The sequence below is a fragment of the Natator depressus genome, chromosome 16 (genome assembly GCF_965152275.1).
Source record: "Natator depressus isolate rNatDep1 chromosome 16, rNatDep2.hap1, whole genome shotgun sequence".
Taxonomy (NCBI): Eukaryota; Metazoa; Chordata; order Testudines; family Cheloniidae; genus Natator; species Natator depressus.
Window position 1 is genome coordinate 19,893,604 of NC_134249.1, and position 16,528 is coordinate 19,910,131.

General features: G+C 48.8%; 1 protein-coding gene across 1 annotated transcript in view; it reads left to right on the forward strand.

The window, feature by feature from the left end:
- Positions 1-16,528, forward strand: part of AGPAT2 (1-acylglycerol-3-phosphate O-acyltransferase 2) — a 28,762-nt gene that overhangs the window by 4,699 nt on the left and 7,535 nt on the right. The window contains exons 2-4 of the mRNA XM_074973814.1: positions 10,078-10,211; positions 12,172-12,347; positions 12,713-12,808. Of these exons, the coding sequence (XP_074829915.1) occupies positions 10,078-10,211; positions 12,172-12,347; positions 12,713-12,808 (406 nt within the window). The remainder of the gene's footprint in view (positions 1-10,077; positions 10,212-12,171; positions 12,348-12,712; positions 12,809-16,528) is intronic.

A 16,528-nucleotide genomic window follows, 5' to 3' on the forward strand; every position in this document is an offset into this window, starting at 1 on the left:
CTACTTCTCCTGGGCTCTAGCTGTTGATCTCGCTACCATGACCTCTCTTTAGATCTGGAGGAAGGAAGAAAAATCTAATTGTACTTCATTTGACCTCCGAGGCGGTGTTCTAATGTTGTCAAAGCAACCGCTGTACTTGAAGGGAAAGTCCTGCTACAATGAGATGTTTAAAAATTTCCTTGGGTCATTCACTGAGAACTCTGAATCTTTCATCACTTTCCGATGTGTATATTTCTTGAGATCTTGCCTTCTGTGTGGACCATTGAGTCTTTTTGTTTTGTTGATCTGTCAGAAATTCTGTTGCCTTGATAAATAGCCAAAAGGGTTCTGTAGCCGTGGGTAAAAAATATCGGCACGTTGGGGAAATTGTCTTTATGATATCATAGCGTTTGTAGTTGCAACACTTTGGTCTGAAGACTTTTTCACTTCAGAAAGAGAACAGTATTCAAGGGCTTTCCCTTCCCCAGCACGCATTCTTTGGAGAGCTGACTGACTTGTCCTTGTTTGGCTCTGCTGTCTGTCTGTGTTTTTTAAATTAGTTCTCTCTATATCACCACCCAGACATCTCAACTACTCTGGTCTCCTTTCCCTTGCCTACGTGTGTGTGGGGCGGGGGAGGGAAGCAAAACTGCAGTAGAAGTGTGGTAGGAGAGTCAAGAGCCTGGATCACTGGAGTGATAGGTTTGGCCCTCCTGGGTGAGGGGTGGGTCTGAAGGATTTTTCACCGGAGTGGGTGGGGAGTTGAGACCAGCAAGAATAGTGACTTGTGTAGAGGGACTGCAGGCAAGAGAGTGAGCAGAGGACTGACGTGGCAGATGGGGAAACTGAAGACAAGATTTTAGAGTGGTAGCTATGTTAGTCTGTATCAGCAAAAATAACGAGGAGTCCTTGTGGCACCTTAGAGACTAACAAATTTATTTGGGCATAAGCTTTTGTGGGTTAGAACCCACTTCGTCAGATGCAAGATGTAACTATTCTGATAACCAGGCATTGTACTTCCTCAAAATGAGTTTTTTGGGATGGGGAATGCAGTGACTCAATGCATGTAAATGCATACAAATAAGCCACCGTCCTCCACTTCCTGGGATATTGCCAGCATGGCCCTGCGTGCTGCAAAGGTTATATACACAACTGACCTAACACAGTTCTGCAGTTACAAACGCCCCTGGGAAATGATCCAAGTAGAACTGTCTTTCATGGAATTAAAAGTCCAGTGGAAATGATTTCATTAAGATTCAGAGGGTTGTAGAACTGTCTCTATCTTGGTGTTAAACTAAACCGTGCCCCTTTAACTGTAAATGTGTGTTGTACCAGCATGCACCGCCACACTAGCTGCCTACCTAGTGCTGCTCTGTGGTGGTCATGCATCCTGGCAGGCGTATGATGACTTGCTTTGCAGTCTATGAACTCTGAATGTATTGTGCCATGTTAGCAGGATCGTTCCCTCTGAGACGTGCCAATACCCCGGCCCTCTGATTGTGCATGATAGTAATTCTCATCATTGTGCTTAGTCTTTTCATCCAAAGTATCACACTTTTTATAGATGTGGGGCATCAAGGTGCGGAGGCTCTCAGGGCCACAAAGGGTATGTCTGCACTGCAATTAAAAACCTGCAGCTGGCCTGCCGTAATGCTATGCCTCGAGGCAGCGCTGGTTCTGGGGTCTCAATACTGGGGGGGAGGGGGAAGGTAAGCTGGTATTTTGGTGCCCCTGGGTATTACTAGTTAAACAACCTTCCAGGAGTCCTGGGCCAATTACCACCCGGGGTGGCAGATAGTGCTGGGCCTGCCTAGAGGCAAACTGCCTCCTGAGGAAAGCTGGTGGTGGGGGCTCCTGGCTTAACTTGTTCTGGTTAGAACAAAGGTCAAGTTATTTTAAAGTCCAGCTCCACTGTGGCGGGATTGCACATGCTGAATGAGAGACTTTCTGGCATAGCCGCTTCCTGGATTGTCTGTGAGCCAAGTCCCCTGCTGGGAGGGGGAGAGTATCCATGTTGCATCTCCTGTTTGGTACAGGTTTCAGAGTAACAGCCGTGTTAGTCTGTATTCGCAAAAAGAAAAGGAGGACTTGTGGCACCTTGGCGACTAACCAATTTATCTGAGCATAAGCTTTCGTGAGCTACAGCTCCACTGAATGCATCCGATGAAGTGAGCTGTAGCTCACGAAAGCTTATGCTCAGAAAATTGGTGCCACAAGTACTCCTTTTCTGTTTGGTACAGAATACACTATTGCTGTAGATAAGGGGCGGGGCTGGGCTGGGCTGACCCTGCCTTTTCCAGGAAGGACAGGTGCCAGGCTTTACAGCAGAGCTGACGGTTAGTTTTGGGGGCTGGTGTTTTGAGCACAGCTGAACTGCCTGTGTGTGTGTGTGTGTGTGTGTGTGTACTTGAAATAGTGTTGTGCCTTGGTATTTCTGTAAGCAGTTAGTGCCTAATTCAGCTTTGTGTTTCAGCTCCGATCCAGATGAATTGAAGTGTGAGCTGTGCACCTGCAGAAGTTCTGGATTCAAACTTTGAGTTATGGGACCCAAATGTTTGCTGGGTTAATTCCGTACTCGGGTGCCAGTGATTCCCCTACTGTTGTCTTCAGGTAGCATCACTGAAGTCAGTGCAGTTTATTCTCAGTCTATCTCCAAAGGTGGTAGGAAGGGTAGAGGGGGTGTGTGTGTGTGTGTGTACACCTGCACACACATCTGGGAGGGTGGGGGTCATGGTATGAGGAGTAAGTGTGTAGATTTTGGCTTTTAACCCTTAGCACCAGTCTCTGGGCATGTCACCCTGGCTCCATTCTCTAGTCTCTGCACCTAGACTAGTGAATTAAGGTTTAACCTGCACTGATGAAAGTTGACTAAATAAATGATGCACACAGCTTAGAGATACCCATGGCAGGCTTTATGGCCTGGTACAGAGATCCTTGCCCCCTGCCGCTGATTCAACTCCTGGCTCCATAACGTCAAACCCAACATGACCGAGAAGAGGTCGCTGTATGCCAACGTGAGGCTCAGATGTCACTCGTTACACACAGCCGATTGTGAAATCCCATTAAAGCTGCCAACATGTAGCCTGCCCCATTAGAACTTCAAAAGCATGAAATGTACCCTGCATTGACAATATATTTTGGTGCTGGGGGAGGAGGGGTGCACTGCAGTTAGACACCTGCAGCTGGCCTGTGCCAGCTGACACAGGCACACAGGGCTCAGGCTATGGGGATGTTTTAATTGTGGCGTGGAAGGTCTACACCAGAACGTCTGGCTTGGGCTGCAGCCAGAGCTCTGGGACCCTCCCACCTCACAGGGTCCTAGATTCCAGGCACTGGTGTTTACACTGCAATTAAACAACCCCACAACGCAAGCGTTGTGAGTCTGAGTCAGCTGGCACAGGCCAACTGTGGGGGTTTTAGTTGCTGTGTAGACATGCCCTTGGAAATACATTCTTAGGTCTCTGATAACATGTTGGTTGATTAATTAGACTTAATGTTTTAGTTTAACAATCAAGTGTGGCTTGTTGAGGCTTGTGAAATCCAGTCTGGTGGTCAGGAAGCTCTCTCAGGTGAGGGCCTGTGACTTGTATGGAACGTAAGTGTCTCGTTTTAAAATAAGAACTTGGCCTCTGGCATGTAGTGTTGAAAAGAACCTTACAAACATGAAGCGAGCACAGCTGAGCCAGTGTTGTTTACACACACAGAGCAGAGGCCCTGGAGTGACATCTGGGATCTGACAAAGCTGCAGCAGGTTGGCTGCTCTTTCTAACCCTGTGGGCAGCCATGAAAACAGTCAGCTAGGTCAGTTTGGTACAGCTGCTACTCCATAAGACTGAGCAGCAGTAGGGTCAGGAACTGTAGGAAGACAGACAGGATTCATCTGTACTACAGACTACAAAGCCTGGACAGTGTAGCTATGCCGGTAGAAACCCCTAGTTACCCCACCTGAGTAACCAGGGAGGTAAAGGAATGCCATTTCCTCCTGTCCCCTGCAGACTCTCTCACTAGCATGAGGCTTATGACCTTTGTAATACTGTCACCACATGTACTGGAGGAAATCCTAGCTGCAATGCCCCTCCTCTTGCCCAGTTACTGTAGCTGAATGAGTCGGTCCCTGTGTGCTCTGGCTCTGCTCCAGATCAGTACTTCACCCTTTATGGTCTGAGCAGTTTCGGGGCAACTCCCTCACATGTTGTGCAACCTGGACCTTCCTCTTACAACATCAAGCCATCCCCTCATTCTTGCCAGTATGTGTTCTTGGTTAATATGTAACCAGCTCCTCCTGCTGCTTTCTGCAGAGCCCTAGTTTCCCGAGCAGTGACCTCTCCTCTGGTTTGGCGAGGGAAGGGAGGTGGAGTTGGAAACTGGATCATTCTCATGGCTAGGATACTGGTGATCCTTGTGCTGACTTAGTCACATTGACTCTCGTAACCCCACCACACAATCCTTTTGACTTTGTGCCTGGAATGAGACAAAATGGGCTAAACCTCTGCCTCTGATTCCTGCAAAGAACGAATTGGTGTGTGTGTTTGTGCATGCTAGTTCTGAGCAATTGCCAGTCTCCTGTTCGTTGCTCTTATAGTAAAATGATCTGTCAAGATGCAGACTTGAATGCAGCCTGGGTTGGTAATCACTGGAGGTTTCTATTTGAGTGTGTGGAGCACTGGCTCATTCGGACACCTTGAGAACCAGAAAAAAGCAAACCTACTTTATTTGTAGTTTCTCAGTGTGACAGGGTCAGGCCAGATGGCTACAGGAGAATTTTTTGTTTGTTTGTTTTGGGGGTGGGGGGTTGGTTTTTTGCAGGAGCATTTTCTTTATTTACATATAGAAAATATTTTCCCAAAGCATCATTTACTTCAGAGGAATGAACCTAGATGAGTAGGTGGCACTGATACCAGGTCTGCCAGGTGTTTCACTGGCTTGTAAGTGATGGAAAACTCACGCAGGTAGTGGCCAATCATCTCGGGCTTGATTTCCATCTGGCAGATATAGTAGCCCCAGGTTAAGTAGGTTCTTTTTCCCTGGGTAAGGTAACAAGGAAGGTTCCTGAACAATCAGGAACTTTCTGGAAACAATTAAGGCAGACAGGCTGATTAGAACACCTGCAGCCAATCAAGAAGCTGCTAGAATCAATTAAGGCAGGCTAATCAGGGCACCTGGGTTTAAAAAGGAGCTCACTTCAGTTTGTGGGGCACGTGTGGGGAGCTGGGAGCAAGAGGCGCGGGGAGCTGAGAGCGAGAATGCGGACTGTTGGAGGACTGAGGAGTACAAGCATTATCAGACACCAGGAGGAAGGTCCTATGGTGAGGATAAAGAAGGTGTTGGGAGGAGGCCATGGGGAAGTAGCCCAGGGAGTTGTAGCTGTCGCACAGCTGTTCCAGGAGGCACTCGAGACAGCTGCATTCCACAGGGCCCTGGGCTGGAACCTAGAGTCGAGACCAGGCCCGGGTTCCCCCCAAACCTCCCAACTCCTGGTCAGACACAGGAGGAGCTGACCTGGACTGTGGGTACACAAAAACAGCCAAACTGAGGGCTGCTGTGAGTCTCCGAGGCGAGCAAATCCACCAATAAGCGCAAGACCCACCAAGGTAGAGCAGGAACTTTGTCACACCAGACAGGAGCCATTAGCTTCACCCTGGAGGCCAATTGGTCTCCTGTAGGCCAGTCCATGGGCTGTGATTCACTGAATTAAATGACAGGTTTCAGAGTAGCAGCTGTGTTAGCCTGTATTCGCAAAAAGAAAAGGAGGACTTGTGGCACCTTGGAGACTAACCAATTTATCTGAGCATAAGCTTTCGTGAGCTACAGCTCCACTGAATGCATCCGATGAAGTGAGCTGTAGCTCACGAAAGCTTATGCTCAGATAAATTGGTTAGTCTCTAAGGTGCCACAAGTACTCCTTTTCTTTTTACTGAATTAAATGAATCTTATCTCAGTCCCCTTCTCTGTGGGTCAGTGTCCCTGGTGCAAGCCCCACTTCCTCCAGCTGCAGGAGTGGTTTTCTCCCAAGTCTTGGCGTAGACACTGTGCGGGGTAGGCCACAGACATCCAGACTGACCGGCCCTGCTGTGTTGTGATCAGTGCTATGCAGAGGTGCTCACGTTGCATTACCTGGGCTGTGTCTGGTAGATAGAGGACTTGAGTCTTCTAGCACCAGTCCTGCCGATATCAAACCACGTCTGGTATTCTGCTGACCTGACTAGTTTGGGGAGTGAGTGCTGTCCTGTCAGTGACTCCCGCTGGCTCGCTCGGCATCTCTCTAGTAACCCTAAATCAATAGGATTTAGTAATGATCCAGGAGGAAAAGTTGCCCTCTCCTGACCTTGCTTCTGTCTAGGAAAACAAGTAGCTGCTGAGTTGGGCTAGTCAGACGCTTTGATCAACTTTGTTAATAGCAAATCGTTTTTTGACAAAATGAGAATCTTTGCAGAAAGCTGCTGCTTTTCTCATTCTCGTTTTTTGTTTTGTCAGAAATGGCTTTGCCTGAATCTGGTGTTTTGACCAGTTGAACTCTTCCTGTGGGAAAACTTGAACATGTGAAAAATTGTCAATTTTCATCCATTTTCTGCAGGGGAAGAACCGGTCCTGACCAGCCCTAGTGCTGGCACAGTGCCCCATGTATTCTCCGTTGGGTGTGGGTGTTGTCCACCTCTGGCATGCCACTCAGCTGGCTGTAAAAGCCCCAGTCTGTTCAGTCCAAACCAAAACTACTTGCAGAGTTCTCTCAAATTTAGTTGGGCTTTTGAGGAGACTGTACTGTCCTGAGCGTGCAGGGTTTGGGAAGAACTAAGTGGTCCCCTCCCAGAAGCCATGCTGTAATGAAGAGAATCCAGGTAGAGCAGGAGAAATGCTTGGAGGGGTGTCCTAGTGGATAGAGGATGGGGACTTGGGAGAACTGGGTTCTATACCTGGCTCTGTCCCTCTTCTGCTGGGCTTGGGCCTCAGTTTCCCTATCTATAAAATAAGGATAACACTTACCTCCTTTAAAGTGTTCTGAGGTCTGCAGATGAAAAGTGCCATATAAGAGCTAGGTGGAGATGATAGGGAGGAGAGAAAACCCTAACTTGTAGTATGGACAAGAGTGCTTGTGACCAACTGCAGGCATGCTGGCTTGTGTGGCTAAAACTCTGCTAGTAACCAGGGCAGCTGACCATGTCTGCCCCCTAACCGAGGCCTAGCTTGGGACATGGGTGCGTGTGCCTGTGTTTTGTTTCTTATGGAGGGTAGGAATCTCTAACCATGTTGATGATCTGCTTTAGCCAGCCTCTGTGCAGAGCTGGGAGGTAAAGCATCCGGGAGTCTGCTGCTCTGTGTGAATGCCCCTGGACATGCTGGCTCACGCTGAGGTGCTGTGTGAAATCAAATGCATTGAGCCAAGGTACGTGGGGAGGTGGGCGCAGCTGCACAAACAGTTGTGCTGGCAGAAGCTGCCGTGTGGGCGCAAATGAAACTGCAGCCTTTGCCCTGTCTGGCTACAGAATTGCTGCTCCCTGCCGATGGGGAGGTTCCGAAATGGCCATCTCTTTTGCTGGGGGGCTTATTGGAGAGTGAAAATGCTCAACCCAGGCAGTCTCAAGCCTGGTGCAGGGGAGGTGGGGGGAACTTTCGTCTCGGCAAGCGGGGCTGTGCCTGGCTGTCTGGCATGTTCATGTGGAAAGGTGGGAGAGAGCTGCTGCTGCCCGTGGTGTGAGAAGGTCTGGTTAGGGTGTTCGCTCCTTCTGCCCCCAAGCTGAGAGCCGCTTTAACAAGACACCCCTCCCTCTCCTTCCCCTGCCAGCATTAGGGGAGCATGAAATACTCTGATTCCTCATTAACCTTCCCACGTTCCAGATGTGCTGTCACACCTTCATCTTCCACCTCCTCCCCTGTAGGTGGCAGTAGCTGTACACGCACACCTGCAACAGCCAGTATGCACTGGTCAGCTGATCTCTGGGCCCCACACTCCAATTCTGAGCTCGGGGGACCCTGTCCCACCACTATGGCGTCTAAGCGCAGATCCAAACACACACTCTTCTCTTATTAGATCAAGTCTCTTGTCTTAAACAGCATGCGTGTTACAGTGAGATTCTCTGGCACTTAAGCACAGAAAACAAAATCAGCTTGTGTTCAAGTGTTTTACACACACACCCCATCTCTCTTATCCCCTACATCTGCTGAGGGAGGCTGTTAGCTTCCAGCACACTCCCAGCATACGCGCTTGCTTCCTCTGCCTCTCCGATGGGGATGCCTACTGGCTGCACCATCCCCTGCCCCCCCCATAGCTGTTAGCATGCAGGAGGTGAAGGGCTGAGCGTTGGAGCAGTGAAATGTGGGGTTTATCCAGCACAGCAGGCTCTTTGCATAGGTGCTAGAAATGTATGGGCAGTTTATCTCTGGTAGCTGCTGAATGCCCCTGGCCCTGTCATTGCTCTGTTCGTCCCAGCCCTGTGGCATGCCGGGAAGAGGGATGGGAGGCTTGCAGTTGGAAGTTCTGGTTTTTAACTGCTAACCTTAATTTAAATGAAACTCTCACTTGGCACTTAATTCCATAAGGGCTTCACCCAGCTGTGTGGGTGGTAGGAGCAGCACCCTAATCTCTGCTTGCTGGCAGGAAGCTTGTGTGCATCCTTCTACAGGGTGGGGTCTTGGTTCTTGAGGCTGCACCAGTCATCCTGTCTCTGCTCCATGGAATTCCCTCAGCAAATAGCCAAACTCTCACTTTCTTTACTAGAAACTAATCCAGCTGTTTCCAGATTGCTGTAAATTGGCTCCCTTGGTTTCAGAAACAATGACTGCTTGTGCTGTAGGGCGCTGAGCCCAAAACTGAGTCACATCGTCAGTGCTCAGCCCAATGTCTTGTCACTGGGTGCTGAGCTCTCCTGAAAACATGGCTCCTGCCCAAAGAGCCCGCAGCCTAACTCAGTAGGCAAGACTGAGTGTGTTGGGGAAACCCAACAGTGGGGCTAGCATGGCCCATCTCCAACAGGTTCAGGAAACAACTTTTCTCTTGCCAGAACTTCTGAAGCAGCTCTTCTTAGTGTAGCAATGCGGCTGGACCCCAGTACCTGTGTGGGGAGCCCCATTGAAGCCAGTGGTGCTCCCTACAGATACAGAGCTCTCCTCTGAGTTCATTGCGGGATTGAACCCTTGCTTCTTTGTAAAGAATAACTGGTAAAGATGGCACTGAGAAGGATCCCAAGCTGCTCTGTGCCTTCCCACAAAGCTCTTTGGAGTGAGCATCTCTCCAAATAAGTTGCATTAGGCAGATATCTCAAGTAGCATTACATAATGGCTAATGTACCGTGTCTAGTCATCTTGCATGCTGGAAGATGGCAGGTGGTGAATCTACTGACCTGGTTCCTGTAGTGGGCTGCTTCACTAGACAAAGCTTTCCCCCTGCAGATGGCAGTGTCTTACAATGATGGTGCAGATAGATGTGAAGAGAAATAAACAAATATGACTTCCAGGGAGAGGTCTACAAAATCCTGTAGTTTGTGTGTTTGATCATTGAGCTCAGTAGATAACTTGTTTGCCCTTTGCTTATATGGGCCTTTCAGTTATGTAGCTTGGACTGAGAAAGTCAAAGCAATTTCCCAGATTGGGGAAGAATGTCACACCTTTTTGGAGCACAGCAGGCCTGTGGCAGAGTGCTGGCGTCAGGGGGCGAGCAAATGGTAGTTTGATTGACTTGCCTTGGCACTGAAGTGTCCTATGAGGGGTTCACTGCCTCTCTGCACACCTCTGATCTGGGAGGGCGACTGTTCTGCGGAGCAGTGTGCTGTACTGCACAGAAGGAGCTGATCCAAAGGTACCCTTGTGTAAGACCTTGTGCGGGGAGGCTGTCGATGAGGGTGGGATTATGTGACAACTGTTTGGGACAGGAATTGAAGGACTTTACATCCTCCTGCCCCTCCTAATAAACTACAGGGCAAATTAGGCAGCTTCCAGCTCATGCAGGGATATCCCAGGACATGTGTGAGAGCAGGTAAATGAGAGTCTGCCTTAACAGATTCTTTCTCCTGCACTAGTGCTGCATCTTCCACACCGTAATGCAGACACTATCGACTCCATGAGACCTGCTGCCCTGACCTCTCTTCTCTTTTTCTCTCTATGCAGAATCATCAAAAATATCGTCAAGAGCTTCAAGTATATTTATGGCCTGAGGTTTGAGGCAACAGGTCTGGAGAACTTCCAGATCAAGGAGCCATGTGTCATCGTGTCAAATCATCAGAGCATCCTGGACATGATCGGTGAGTTGCTTGGGTTGGGAAAGAAGCGGTCTCATTTGAAAGTGAACTGTTGGGTGCACCTAGCTTTGCTGTTGGGGAAATCCTGTGCTTGCCCCTGATTTGGGGAGTCTCCAAGCCTTGTAGTGGAAGAGGCTCCAGGAGACCTGTCTGTATGTCACACAGTGCATTGGTCAGTTCTGCCTACAGGAATTGCCATTTACGATGTTGAAAGCTACAGCAGTGTTTTGAGCGGGGAGATGCACAGTGTAATGGGGTATTGGGTGAGCAGGGAGGGGTATACTTGTGGTTGGGCTCTCTCCACAGAGCAGTGGAAGTGCTGAGCTCTGTAGCCTGGTACGTAGTGATCTAGGTATTGCCAGACTGGATCAGACCCAAGGTCCATCTAGTCCAGTATCCAGTCCATGACAGTGATCACTGCTAGATGCTTCAGAGGCAGATGTAAGAACAGCAGTGGGATAATCAAACACAGGCACACAAGAGGGACTCAGTGTGGCTTACAGCAGGGGTATGAGAGTCCTAGTTTGAATGGTCACTGACTGGCTTCGTGCCCCCTCGGGAGAAGAATGTGGCTGCCCCCCCTTTTTCCTTCTGCCCATGCTCTCTAGTGATCCTCTGCAGGATACTTGTTACTACAGCTCGCTGAGGCTCTGAACAGGTTTAGCTGTACCACCCCAATTACTGACCCATGGCAGGCATGGGTCAAGTCTTAGCCTTCAGTTGAGTGGAAAGGTTCTTCTGCCCTTGCCCTGAAATAAAGGCCAAGGTCTCCCCATGGCTTAGGGCCTGTTACTTCATTCAGAATTTGAAGGCTGTCCAATTAGGAAGGTTGGCTTGCAGCCCTCTGTCCTGCAAAGACAGAAAAGGCCAGCCAGGCAGTGAGGTATGTGGAGTGACACCTGGAGGCCATACTTCCACTTTCTCCAGGTTGGGACAGTAATTGGATCCTGTGCATCATCCTTCCATGGGTAGATATGCCAGCTGGAATGCCTCTTGTTGCACTGTCAGGCTCGCTTGGGTACGTCCCAAAGGTTTGTTCATCTTAATAGATAACGTTAGCATGACAGGGGTAGTGAAAGGGTTTTAACAAAAAACCACCAGAAAATAAGCTAATGGAGCCCTTCAAACAAGGGAGGAGACTGTGGTACACCTACTTTCTAGCTGCAACCTGTCTGGTGGCTCAGCTATTGAGACGACATTATTATTATTATTTATCATAGTGCCTTAGCCTGTCATGGACCAGGAAGCCATTGTGCAGGTGCTGTACAAACACAACTAGAGTCTAGGATCACCTGTTTCTTCCAAAGGTGGTGGTGTTGTAACCCCATCTTGCAGACAGGGGAGTAAGCAGGGAGGGTGTAAGGCAAAGTGAGGAGTGATGGCAGAGTTGGGAATAAAACCGCAGTTTCCTCCATCGCAGCGCGTTGCTCCAGCCATTGGCTCCTGCTGCCACCCTGTAAGTGCAAAACGTAAAAAAAATTGCCTTTCTGGGCTGCGGCCCCTGTTAGAGAGGAAGAGGCTCCCCTAGCCATGGCAAGCACATGGGTCCCTTCTGCCATGCTCCTGCTGCAGAACCTAGGAAGCCCCTGAGGCAGAGCTGTTGAACAGGTGGTTATTTTACAATGTCTCTTCCCGCCCACGCCCCCTTCTCATTCCATCCTCTTATGACTAAGTCTCTTCGGTGTCTAATGCCTGAAAGCTGCCGAAAGACACGTGGTGGTTTGCAAGCTAGCGACGCTTCTGAATCAGCAAGGGATCATCTTTGCAAAGCTCTCTGGCTGCTGCTGCCCTTCCTGTACATGCAGCCTCTTGCACCCATTCACTTTGGGTGCTTGGCAGCAAGCCTGGGTTGGGTCACTCGTACACTGCCAATCTGGTTTGTGGGTGGAGAGAAGGGTGTTCTTGTTGTCATGGCTTATTGTGGGTGGGCTGCTTACACTCTCTCCCTTCGCCCTGGGCTTAGGGTTGATGGAAATCCTCCCAGATAACTGTGTTCAGATCGGCAAGAAGGAGCTGCTGTACATGGGCCCTGTGGGCCTGATAATGTACCTGGGTGGGGTTGTCTTCATCAACAGGAAGAGTACGAGCAATGCCAAGACAGTGATGGCCCGGGTTGCCCAGACCATGCTGGATGAGAATGTGAGTACAGTATATGCCAATAGGCTTTGTGAGTGCTGGGCACTGCTTGCATTTGTTACCAAGTAGAGGGCTGCATGTGCCGGAATATTAGTCGGACACTGGATTAAGGATGCGGGAGGGTGGGATACTATGAGAACTATTGTCTGACCTCTAGTACCTGGTGGCTAGTGTAAACTTCAAATGCCAGCCCTGGCTATAGCTATATCCTGCAGCAAAATCTTCTGGGGGGGTTCCAAACAACTAGGAACAGAGGCATGCTATCTATGATCCGACAGAACCTTTCTAGAGAGGTTGTGGGTTAATTCTACAGCTAATTTTTGGTGTGCCAACAAATGGACTTCATGGTTTATCTCACTGTCTTACAGGTGAAGGTGTGGGTGTACCCGGAGGGCACGAGGAACGGGAATGGTGACTTGTTACCGTTCAAGAAAGGAGCTTTTCATCTCGCTATACAGGCACAGGTAATGCTGGTCAGCTTCTTTCACAGGCCAAAGCACTAAACGGGCCTTCCAGTGAAAGGTTTACCTATGGTGACCAGATACTGGCAACACGGGGTTCTTTAGCGGTCCAAAATGTGACCATGATAAAAGACACCCTTTGAAGTGAACACTGTCTTCAGAGCACCCAAGATAATAAGTTGCAGAGAGAAGCAGCTTTCTCACCGGGCTCCCAGAAGTATGGGAGTCTCCTTTGAAAATGGCACCTGAAACTTTTTCAGATAAATGGGTTGGTGGGGACTGCCCTCCTTGGTGCATGGGGAGGAGATGATGGCCAGCCAATACCATGGCGTAGCTAACGTTCTCCTCCAGGACAATCCCATGAAACGTGATCAAATTCTGGCTAACTTGGCTCCTTCTACTACTGGCTTGCATTATAGCGTCTAAAGTCATAATTCTAAGTCACACATCTAGCCTGCAATAACTTGGGTTAGAACCCGCCTTTGTCAGTTAGATCCCTCCTTTAGCCAATTGAATCACTTCCTCGATGTTGCCTGCTCTACAGTGCACGGTGACCCGGCAGGTGCTGTGGTGTCTGCGTTGTTTAGCACAGTGCAGGACGGGACTGATTGATTAGTGCCATATCTTGGAAGAAACCAAGATTAAAATGTGCTTCGCTACATACAAATGCTGCATAACCGGGTTTAAGGACTTCTCCGTGTTCCTGCAAGTACCAGAACTGGTGACTCGGCAGGTTCTGGAGAACAGCCCTGTACTGGGAGGTCTGGGGAATCAGCTTGTCCAACAGTGCTGAAGGCTGCAACGTTTCTTGAGTGATCCCACTGAAAGTGCAGAAGGTGCAGGTGCTGCCTCTTGGTGGCCCTCCAGCAGAGTACTCCTGTGGGGCAAGCCTGAAACTTGAAATAAAAGGCACCTTGGAGTAGCTATTAAATATGGCAAACTATGGTGGCTTTAAACCAGTGGCTCTCAACCCTTCCCGACGACTACCCCTTTCAGGTGTCTGATTTGTCTTGCGTACCCCCAAGTTTCACCTCACTTAAAAACCACTTGCTTAGCAAATCGGACATAAAAATACTTTCTCACTTTTTTACCATATAATTATAAAATCAATCAGAATATAAATATTGTATTTACGTTTCAGTGGGTAGTACATAGAGCAGTATAAACAAGTCATTGTCTGTATGAAAATTTAGTTTGTACTGACTTTGCTAGTGGTTTTTATGTAGCCTGTGGTAAAACTAGGCAAATCTCTAGATGAGTTGAGGTACCCCCCAGGGGTACGTGTACCCCTGGTTGAAAACCATGGCTTTAAACCCCCGCCTCTACCAGATCCATCAGACTTAATGGTGACTGAGCACAGGCTTCAGTGCACTAAACCTTAGGCTCTACATGCAGCAAAATGTATTTCCCCCTCAGCCCTAGATGAGCCAAACCATTTAAAAGCATCTGGGATGGGTTTGCAGATCTATAGATAGGACAAGCAGTTGCTTCTGGGAGCATCGTTCCTCTTGTATATTTAAATTTGTTTGTGCCAATGGCTACCTCCTTCCTGGGGATGAGTTACTATGAGGACGAGAGCCCCTACTGCAGGGTGTGATCTAGCGAGCACCAGGGCAAGGAGAGCATTGGATGCCCCATCTTGCAAGCTTGTCAGTGTGGGGCTCCTATAAGATTTAATACAACCTCAGGGGTAAAGAAATGAATCCAAGTCCTTAACACTGGAGTCTTTGTTAGTGCTTGTTCCTTTAAAGCAGCTTCTGGACTCCATTTCCATGGAAATGGCTGGTCCTTCCTGTGCAGCCTGTGGCATTGTTTTATAGGGTCTTCAATGCCGTCTCTTTCTTAAAATGACAAGATCCTTGAGTGGCTAATAAGGGAGCACCCAGAACAGCTCCTTATCTTAATTGTTGTTGTTTTCTAGAATTGCTGAGTGAGTGGGGTAGAGTGACCAGATAGCAAGAGTAAAAAGATCAGGACAGGGGGTCGGGGGGGTAATAGGTGCCTATATAAGAAAAAGCCCCCAAAATTGGTACTGTCCCTATAAAATGGGACATCTGGTCACCCTAGGATGGGGTCTGGCCTACCACTGTGGACCAGATGCTGCAGCAAAGGTGGATTTAGGGGAATTTTGAGGACCTGGGAGGATTCCATTCTGCTGAATGGGGACCAATTGCAGTAAGCTAAAGGTCTCTCAGTAGATTCCAGTGTCGACCTCACCTCTAAGCCCTAAGGCCATGCCACAAGGATGTTGTCTCAAGCTAGCACCATACTGCAGTTCTGCTATTAACTGGGGCCCAGCAGTGTAGCTTATTCTGTAGCTCTATCCAGTAGCCACTTGACTTTCTCTCAGCGATATCTGCCCATACATGTGGACCTAACCCTAACACCTGGCTGGGGCAAGCTAGAGGTGAACTTCCCGATCTGAATTTTTTGCCAGAGTACTCAGCTGCTTGGGAGAGATGCATGATTTAGCTTGAGCAACTGTGTTCCCTGCCCACCCTCCCCAAATCTGTTAAATCTTCCCCTAAAAAGGCTTAAATATTTTAGGTGATGCCACAGAGGATAATTTAGACCAGATTTTTGGCCTAAATTATCCTAATTTGGATAGCCATCAGTTACTGCCTCGCCAGACAGTGCGAACAGTGTGACTTGCATCTTAAAATTGGGGTTTCCCTTAGCACATAGACAGGCCATGGGGAAATCCTTGAACTTGCGTGACTTGCAGGCAGCCTTGCTTCCCTGTCTTAATCCAAGAAATGGCTCTTGGCAGGTATCCTGCAGAAGTTGGACCTGAACCTAAAGAGACAAGAGTTTGGCCTAGATTTAGGCTGGTAGAGACTGGGAGGACAAAATCTTGGACTGCATTAGTTCTCCTCTTCTTGGTCGTGCTGGTTTCCCACATTGGTGCTTTGGTCTTGCACCAGCTCTCTTGTATCCAAAACAGGCCCCCAAACCACAAACCTCAACCTCTCCAAAGCTTTGGGAGCACGTAGGCATGCATATCCTGGTTTAGACACACCAAACCTCCACAGTGTGACACTGGCTCCATAGCCAGACATGCTGTACTCTCAGGTTTTTTTCTTTGCATATAAAGATCTCAAGCTCAGATACTACAGTGGTAGGTTCCAGGGAGAAACCATAAGACTTCGGCGCTGGGCAAATGAACTTCAGTCTTGCTGGCTTAACCATTGCTGGCTTATGGAGGTGTCTCTGCAAGCCCTTCTTGGCTGCTGAACTGATCTGAACCTCCAAAACCAACAATTGTTCCAATCTCATTTGTGGAGGGCGGATTAACCACCAGTGAATGTTACTCTCTGCTGCACTAGAAACGAGGCATGTTTCAGAAGCTGTGCCACTTGTGGGCTGAACATTTGGTGCTCTCTGAGACGTACAGGTGTCTGATTTCTCGCCACTCCCAAAGCAGAATCCTTCAGTGGCCCCGGCCTAGTTGCTGACCATTCATCTGATCTTAAATCTCTGGGCCTTTTTTTTTTTTTTTTTTTTTTTTTAAGTTAACTCCGTGCTGGTGAAAGATGCAGCACCACAGCCCAGGGAAAGTATCCTTTTTGATCTCTAATGGGTGCGGTGCAGGCAGCAGCCATGCCAACTTACAGCCGCTATCTCCCAGGAGAAACTTGTCTGCAGCCCTAGAAACCGAATACTTCCTGGGGCTTTATATGCTAGTTGCCACCCCTTCATTCTGAAATGGCTGCTGCTAAGCAT